This window comes from Triticum aestivum, chromosome 1B, assembly GCF_018294505.1.
Source record: "Triticum aestivum cultivar Chinese Spring chromosome 1B, IWGSC CS RefSeq v2.1, whole genome shotgun sequence".
Taxonomy (NCBI): Eukaryota; Viridiplantae; Streptophyta; class Magnoliopsida; order Poales; family Poaceae; genus Triticum; species Triticum aestivum.
The window spans coordinates 575,566,360-575,575,966 of NC_057795.1; the positions used below are offsets into that span (position 1 = coordinate 575,566,360).

Below are 9,607 nucleotides of genomic sequence, written 5' to 3' on the forward strand. Positions count from 1 at the left end.
CCCAAAACAATACCTTCGTTAACCATAAAGTGGCACTTCTCCCAATTCAAGACAAGATTTGTTTGTTCACACCTCTGCAAAACTCGAGCAAGATTGCTTAAACAATCATCAAACGACTTCCCATAAACGGAAAAGTCATCCATGAAAACCTCAACAATCTTTTCACAAAAATCAGAGAATATATCAGTCATACATCTTTGAAAGGTAGCAGGTGCATTACATAAACCAAAAGGCATACGTCTATAAGCAAAAGTTCCAAAAGGACAAGTAAAAGTGGTCTTTTCTTGATCAGATTGTAAAACAAGTATTTGTAAAAGGCCAGAATATCCATCAAGGAAGAAAAAATGTGTGTGCTTAGATAATCTTTCTAACATTTGATCAATAAAAGGCAGAGGGTAATGATCTTTCCTAGTTGCTTTGTTTAATTTTCTATAATCAATTACCATCCTATAGCCTGTAACAATTCTATGTGGAATGAGCTCATTCTTATCATTAGGAAAAATAGTAATACCTCCCTTCTTAGGGACACAATGAACAAGACTTACCCATCTACTATCAGCTATAGGATAGATTATACCTGCTTCCAGAAGTTTCAATATTTCCGTTCTTACCACTTCTTTCATCTTCGGATTTAACCGACGTTGGTGATCAACAATGGGTTTAGCATCAGGTTCCATATTAATCTTGTGCTAACATAGGGTGGGACTAATGCCCTTAAGATCGTCAAGAGTATATCCAATAGCAGCCCTGTGCTTCCTTAGAACTTTCAATAATCTTTCTTCTTCATGTTCTGAAAGGTTAGCACTAATAATAACATGATATATCTTTTTCTCATCAAGATAAGCATATTTCAAAGTGTCTGGCAATTGTTTTAATTCAAACACAGGATCACCTTTAGGCGGAGGAGGACCTCCTAGAGTTTCGATAGGCAAATTGTGTTTAAGAAGAGGTTGTTGTTCGAAAAAGATTCTATCTATTTCATTTCTTTCACGCAATAGAAGATATTGTTCCAAAGGATCAGTAGAGGCACATCAATAGAAGCAAGACCAATAATTTCATCCTTACTAGGCAAATCTTTCTTGTGAGGTTGTCTACTAAACTTGGAAAAATTAAATTCATGAGATTCATCTTGTGGGGAGCTAAGAACAAGAAAACCAGTAGGGTATTTTATTTCCCACACAAGACTTCAACATCTCTAAGAATCCCAATTGGAGATATAGTGTCTCTATTAGCAAGTTTAATAGTGACATCTATGCCTTCTATTTAAGCAGGTGCTATTTCATCTTTAATTTCTTGATATAGGGAGAAAGGAATAGCGCTCACACTAGCACCTTGGTCACATAACCCATGATAACAGTGATCTCCTATCTTAACTGAGACAACAGGCATGCCAACAACTGGTCTATATTTATCTTTTCCTTTAGGTTTGGCAATCCTAGAAGCTTCACCACAAAAGTAAATAACATGCCCATCGATATTATCAACTAAGAGATCTTTAACCATAACAACACTAGGTTCAACTCTGATTTGTTCAGATGGTTTGGGTGTTCTAACATAACTTTTTTTAACCATAGTTGAAGCTTTAGCATGTTCCTTCATCCTAACAGGGAAATGTGGTTTTTCAATATAAGCAGTGGGAACAACTGGATCAACATTGTAAATGATAGTTTCTTCTTTAGCTTTTACCAGTTCTTTAACTTCTTATTTAATAGGTGGGTGATATTTAAACCACTTCTCCTTAGGGAGATCAACATGAGTATCAAAATATTCACTGAAGGAAGCTACTATCTCACAGTCAAGTTCATATTTAGTGTTAAACTTTTGAAAAGCATCAGTATTCATAAAAGATTTAACACAATCAAACTTAGGTTCAATACCTGACCCTTTACCTTCGTCGAATTCCCAATCTTCATAGTTGCGTTTAATTCTTTCTAAAAGATCCCACTGGAATTCAATAGTTTTGTTCATAAAAGAACCAGTGCAAGAAGTGTCGAGCATGGATTGATCATTACGAGAAAGCCGAGCATAAATTTTTTGAATAATAATTTCTCTTGAAAGCTCATGATTGGGGCATGAATATAACATTGAATTAAGCCTCCCCCAAGCTAGAGCGATACTTTCTCCTTCACAAGGACAAAAATTATATATATAATTTCGATCACGATGAACTACATGCATAGGATAATTTTTTTTGATGAAATTCCAATTTCAACCGATTCCAGTCCAAGATCCAATATCATCGCATAGCCTACACCATGTCAATGCTTTCCCTTCTAATATAAAGGGAAAACTTTCTTCTTAGCTTCATCTCCGGGCAAACCTGCAAGCTTAAACAATCCACAAATTTCATCCACATATATTAAATGCATATCAGGATGTTCGATTCCATTTCCTGCATAAGGATTAGCTAGCAGTTGTTCTAACATACCCGAAGGAATTTCATATTCAATATTTTCAGTAGGTGCAGTAGGTTGAGGGGCAACTAATTGTGGTTCCGGTCGAGGTGAAGATACCCCGAACAAACCCCTCAAAGGATTGTTTTTCATAGTAGCAAGTGACAATAAATTTCAGCACGTAGTAATAATGTTTCCTTATCAATTTCCACTTACCAAGAGCGCTTCACTCCCCGGCGACGGCGCCAGAAAATTGCCTTGATGACCCACAAGTATATGGGGTCGATTGTAGCCTTTTAGATAGGTAAGAGTGTCGAACCCAACAAGGAGCAGATGGAAATAACAAGTGGTTTTCAGCAAGATATTGTCTGCAAGTGCTAAAATTGTAAGTAGCGGAGTAGTTTGATAGCAAGATAATTTGTAACGAGCAAGTAACAATAGTAGTAACAAAAGTGCAGCAAGGTAGCCCAATCCTTTTGAGGCAAAGGACAGGCCAAAACGGTCTCTTATGATAAGCAAAGTGTTCTTGAGGGTACACGGGAATTTCATCTAGTCACTTTCATCATGTTGGCTTAATTCGTGTTCGTCACTTTGATAATTTGATATGTGGGTGGACCAGTGCTTAGGTTCTGTTCTTACTTGAATAAACCTCCTACTTATGATTAACCCTCTCGCAAGTATCCGCAACTACAAGAAAAGTATTAAGAATAAATTCTAACCGTAGCATTAAACTTTTGGTTCCAATCGGTCCCTTACGGAATAGCGCATAAACTGGGGTTTAAGCTTCTGTCACTCTCGCAACCCACCATCTAATAACTACTCCAAAATGCATTCCCTTAGGCCCAAATATGGTGAAGTGTCATGTAGTCGACGTCCACATGACACCATTTAGGGAATAACATATATATCATCAAAATATCGAACACATATCAAGTTCACATGATTACTTGCAACATGATTTCTCCTGTGACCTCAAGAACGAAAGTAACTACTCACAAATGATAATCATACTCAAGATCAGAGGGGTATTAAGTAGCATAATGGATCTGAACATATAATCTTCCACCAAATAAACCATATAGTAATCAACTACAAGATGTAATCAACACTACTAGTCACCCACAAGCACCAATCTATAGTTTTGATACAAAGATTGAACACAAGAGATGAACTAGGGTTTGAGAGGAGTTGGTGCTGTGAAGATGTTGATGAAGACAGACCTCCCCAAGATGTGAGAGTTGTTGGTGATGATGACGATAATTTTCCCCTCCGTGAGGGAAGTTCCTCCGACGGAATCGCTCCGGCGGAGGGCAAAAGTGCTCCTGCCCAAGTTCCGCCTTGAGGCGGTGGCGCTTCGTTCTGAAAGTCCGGGAGACCTACGGGGAGTATATGGGCCTAATGGGCCAAGGGGAGGAACACACCAGCCCACAAGGGGCTGGCGCGCCCTTTCCCTGGCCGCCGACCCTGTAGGGCAGGAAGGGGGGCACCTAAGGCAAGGGACATCCGAGCCCCCCTCATGCCTTCTCCTCCACCCCCCCCCCCTAGGAAGGAAAGGGGGCGGCGCCATAGGCAGGCGCCCAAGGGGGGCGGCGGTTACCCTTGGGCGCACCCTGGCCGCCTCCCTCCCCCCACCTATATATACATGAAAGGGAGTGGGCACCACACAACACACGACAATCCCCAAGCCATGTACGGCGCCCCTCTCCCCGGTTCATCCTCTGTCAAGTTTTTCCGCATTGCACAGCGAAGCCCTGCGGGAATAAGTTCACCACCACCGTCACCAGGCCGTCGTGCTGCCGGAATGCATCTACTACTTTGCCTCTCTTGCTGGATCGAGAAGACAAGGACGTCATCGAGCTGAACGTTGAGATGTCGTACGTTCGGTACTTGATCAGGCGGATCGTGAAGGTGTATGACTATATCAACCGCGTTGATAAACGCTTTCGCTTAACGGTCTAAGAGGGTACGTAGACAGACTCTTCCCTCTCGTAGCTATGCATGTCCATGGATAGATCTTGCGCGTGCATAGAATTTTTGTTTGTTTTCCATGCAACGTTCCCCAACAATGGGCACTTTCAAAACCGATGAAGAGTCGTCTCATCTCGGTTACGATGCTAAATATATTCTTTGTAATTCCATGCATCGTAGTCCTCTCAGCCCAACCCACCCACGGGGATTTGGCAAATATATTTAGCATCAGGCTTTTATTCTGTCTCGACGGGACATGATTTGCTATTACTATGAAATCCAGAAATGAGAAATGAAGAAGATGTTATGCCGGCTCACCATCTCAAAGGTGCTTATAGGGATAAATTTTTTTAAGGGTACTTGTAGAGATATGATATTGTACGTTTTGATTTAAGATGAGTGTTTTTGCGTGTATGTAAGCTTCTATGATTATACTATGTTGAATTGAAAAAAAAAGGCACCACATCATTCGGTCGAAAATCTCAATCCCAAGTAAGTATGTTCTTCTTGCATGTACAGGAAAGAATTATGCTACACGTGACGTGAGAGAGAAGTTTCTCTCGAACGCTCCTTTTGTTCCTTCCTTCCTTGCTCGCACCTCCATGCTTCACTCCCACTCTTCACCACCTCTACCCGGCCGTCTCCACAAAACGAAGCTCCTCCTCGCTGGCCGGCGCGGCACACGGCTCTCTCGTCTCCCCTACTCGCCAATGCCGCTCTCCCTGGCACTGCTCCTCACTCTCACCCCCCTCCTCCTCCCGGCCGCAGTGGCCGCCGACGGCAACGTCCGGCGGCTGCTCCACGAGCCGCTCTTCCCCATCGAGTGGACCCCGCCCCCGTCCCCGCCCGCTTCAGCTCCGCCCTCGCCGGGCTTCAGCTCCGACCCCTCCACGCCAGCCCCGCCCGACACGGTCGTCACACCGGCGCCGCCGCAGCCCAGCACCGTCCCCGCCGTGGTCTCGTCCCCTGGAAGCCCCGCCCCGCGCGTCCACGGCGGCGGAGGCACCTCCAAGGCCGCCATAGTCGTCGCATCCGCCGCCGCCGCGGCCTTTCTCGCCCTTTTCGCCTTCGCCGCCGCGTTCCTCCTCACCGGCCGCGTTCCGCGCCACCCGGTCCAGCCGCGCGTCCCCGAGCACCCCGGCGGCCATGCCCACGTCCCGGGGTCGTCGGATCCCAACGCCGCTGTGGCCAGCTCCTCCACGGCCTCCCACTACCGCAAGACCCGGCACGAACGCGCGCGGCGGGGCATTTGCCACGACGTCGACACCGTCCCGAGCCCGGAGCTCCGCCCGCTCCCGCCGCTGCGGCGGGAGTCTGCCGCGGCAGTGGGCTCGTCCGAGGAGGAGGCGCCGTATTACACGCCGGGTCAGCACTCGGCGGGGTCCGGCTCCGGCGGCGCCGAGGCCCGCGGGACATGGACCGAGGCAAGCGCGTCCAGCTCCAGCGCACGCACCACCACGCCCTCGCGCCGCAGCCTGCCCAGTCTCACCAGCGACTTCTTCCCCGCGACCCCGGCCGCCTCTGCTTCCATCACCGCGCCCCCTCCCGCTCCTCCGCCACAACGGTCCCGCCGCACGCCGCCGGGCACCCGGTTCTCGGCGGGGACTGCCAACCCTCCGCCACCGCAGCCACAAGCATTCAACAACGCAATATCCATGCGCCGGTCACTCAACCCGGTCCGAGCAGAGGATCCCAGCATCGCCGTGCGTGCGGCGCCCGCCATGGCGATCATGAAAGAAACTGACGACGGGGACAGCACGCGGACGCACGGTAATGATGGAGCCCGACCGAGGCTGAAGCCGCTGCACCGGGAAAAGGGAGTCCGCGGCGGCGCGAGCTCCGATGACCGCGACATGGCCTGGGACAGGCTCAAGTCCAACTCCTTCCAGTTAAGGATGCATATTATAATGGCAGACCAGATGCAGGATTTTTGTGTCGTTTTGTTGGGCCTGTGGATCTCACAACAGTTTTTCTTGCAGGTCGGATGAGGACATGATCGAGGTGCTCGCCATGAACAGTGTGGCAGCTAGGGACACATCGAGGAAAGGTGGCATGTCGACGAAGCTTAGGCGGGAGGAGAGGGTCCTTGATCCGGAGAAGGAACAGAGCATTGCCATCCTGATGCGTGCGCTGAATGTCACGCCTGATGAGGTCTCGGAGGCACTGTTAAATGGTGAGCAACTATTTACTTGAAATTGGTCATCTGGATATATCTTGGAAAGAGCTATGTGATTTGTGCACGGAATTTTTGGTTTATGTCTGGCTATGAATTTCAATTCTATTTTTGTTTTTGACCTAGTTTCACGCGGCTCGGACTAAAGTTGCAGAAAGAAATTTGTGCAATTCGGTGGAGAAGCTGCACGGTTTTTAATAAGTCAAAAAAGTTGCGCAAATGCTTTATTTTTGCATTTGTCTTGAGAAATTTCAAGGTGGTCCAGTTGATTATGGACCGTTCTTTTGCGGTGATCTCATGGTCTTGAGTTACCTCCTAGGGCGTAATTGGTCACCTAGGTTATTTATAAGGAAATATTTGTACCTGATTTCATGTACACAGATAGAACTTTCGAAAACAGAACATACTTTTTTTGCGGGATAAAATTATAATATAAACAGTGAAATGTAGCTGACATTTACATCATGCTCCCAGTGGTGTCCAAGATGGCATGTATGATCACGGTTTGCAAGGATAATAAATATTTATAATCACCTCTCCTTTTTTCGTTGTGATGTTTTTCGAAAAGGAGGATAACCACCGGCCTCTGCATCGAGTGAATTTCTTTATGATGTATTAACATGAAAGTGCCGGTTATATTATTGATATCCGAAACAAATAGCCTAAATCAATGGTGAGGGTTCAAAAGAACACTTGCCTCTCCAGAGGTAAGTTATTCCATCTTAAAGAGCTCATATCTTTTCCTATGCTAGTCTTCTATCTTTCTTTTTTTTATATATTGCTAACGAGTTAATATTCAATGGATAAATCTCACTAAGAAGTAGGCACACCATTTAGGAATTCTTAAAAAAAGGTTGCATTCAAATTTATAATGCATTCCACTCCCTTTCAATAAGAATTCTTTTAATTGGCTCATTACTCTGAGAGCTGACACAGCCATGTAAAGTTATGCAGTGTTAAAATTCTACTAACAATATTGTGTTCCTACCATCATTTTAAGTAGGTAATGGTGAATGTTTGGGGGCAGAACTTTTGGAGACTTTAGTAAAGATGGCTCCTACCAAAGAGGAAGAACTTAAACTGAGAGAATTTACCGGGGAATCATCTAAACTTGGTTCGGTGGAGTGCTTTCTTAAAGCAGTTCTTGATATACCTTTCGCCTTCAAACGAATTGACGCAATGCTATACCGAGCAAATTTTGAGAATGAAATAACGTACCTGAGAAAATGTTTTCAAACAATTGAGGTATTCCAGTTCATTTTGTACTAGTATTCTAATTGTGAATCGCCGCACTCAAGTTTTATATTGTCTTTCTGCCTGAAACCAATATGCCTTGCCTCCGGTTCCAATATGAAACTGAACACCGTCTTCCACAGTGTTCGTGGCTTGTATCCGCTAATAACCGAGCCAAGCAAGTCTGATCATCCTTGCCCATTTTAATTCATTTTCATTGGTAAAACACAACAAGTTTGAATTTTGATTTTTGATCACTTTTGACCTTTCCACTCATCTTGAAAATTTCCCAATGGTGCATGACAAGATTATTTCTAATTTGGAGATTACCATTTTTTTGCAGTATCATATAGTACTACCAAGGCCTGCAATGTCACTTTTTAGTGGCTGACTATTCATTTGTTTTTCAGGCAGCTTGTGATGATTTGAAAGGCAGCAGATTGTTCCTAAAACTACTCGAAGCAGTGCTGAGAACCGGGAACCGAATGAATATCGACACAAATTGGAGCGAACCCAAAGCTTCCAAACTCGACACCCTCCTTAAACTAGCAGACGTCAAAGGCGCCGATGGCAAAACCACCCTGCTACACTCTGCCGTGCAAGAAATCGCCCGGTCAGAGGACGAAAAATCCGATGAAATCGCAGAAAACCACATACAGTTCCGTAAGCATGGCCTGAAGGTCGTGTCCGGGCTGAGCAGTGAGCTGGGAAACGTCAAAAAGGCGGCAACAATGGATTTCGACGTGCTGCATGGCTATGTCTCCAAGCTTGAGGCCGGCGTTGGGAAGATAACGTCGGTGATTCTGCTCGAGAAGCAATGCAGGAAGGGGGAGGGTTTTTTCGCTGCGATGCGTGGTTTTCTCATGGAAGCCGAGCAGGGGATCAGACAGGTCAGGGGTGAGGAGAGGAAGGCCATGGAGAGAGTGAAGGAGATCACCGGTTACTTCCACGGCAACACGGCGAAAGAGGAGGCGCGCCCTCTGAGGATATTCATTGTGGCGAGGGACTTCGTCGCCATTCTGGACCGTGTCTGCAGGGAGGTCGGCCAGCAGGACCGGGCGTTCGTCGGGTCCGCGAGGTCTTTCCGTGCCTCGGCAACCACCCCAACGCCATTGTTGAGCATGCATGGCCAGCACGAAGGAGATGGCAACTCCGACGAAGCTACGCTCCTCGGTGTAGGGAATGGGGACTAGGAAGGAACCACACTGGATGCTCATTTTTGAAGGAACAATGTCGATCGCACTAGTCTTCAATAGACGGATATATATACTGCCCATGATAGATGAAGCACATATGTAATTTCCTCTTTTTGGTAAAGTTTAAAGTTCCTGTTGTATATTTTTGGATCTTTGGAAATCTTCTGTACAAAATGTATAATTATCGAGCAGTAGATTTATTAGTACACTGGCAGTTTTTCAGTCTGAGGAAAAACGTCCACATATCATTTGCTTACTTATATTTCAGCCTTGTGACAGCTTAATGTTTTCTCCTTTTCTGAGGAGGAGGTTAAACCCTGGACTCTGTATCAGCTGATGCAACAACCATCGTTATTAAAGTATATCAAATCAAATATTCGAGTAGTTACATGAAGGCCTAACCAGGTAAAAACTCAATCAGTAAATAAACCGAGCAACAAAGGAATACATAACTCATACACATATATATTCTATTGCACTGCCATCCAAACCAGTAGAACAAATTACATGTTTCTTTTTGTGGGAACAAATTACGTATATGACTGTCTGTAATTGGGTGCGTCCAATAGCCATGGACTCCCAACGTGTTTGATTTGTGTTCAAACGTTACAAGTTTACAACTAGCAGCAAACTTAATGCGAACT

At 45.4% G+C, this 9,607-nt stretch overlaps 1 protein-coding gene across 1 annotated transcript; it reads left to right on the forward strand.

Annotated features, from left to right (window-relative positions):
* Nucleotides 1–4,855: 4,855 nt before the first annotated feature.
* On the forward strand, nt 4,856–9,397 carry LOC123139396 (formin-like protein 4). Its single transcript, XM_044559202.1, has 4 exons — nt 4,856–6,249; nt 6,341–6,534; nt 7,538–7,779; nt 8,178–9,397. The coding sequence occupies exons 1-4, from the start codon at nt 4,964–4,966 to the stop codon at nt 8,958–8,960; spliced, it is 2,505 nt and encodes an 834-aa protein (XP_044415137.1). The 5' UTR covers nt 4,856–4,963; the 3' UTR covers nt 8,961–9,397.
* Nucleotides 9,398–9,607: the final 210 nt, after the last annotated feature.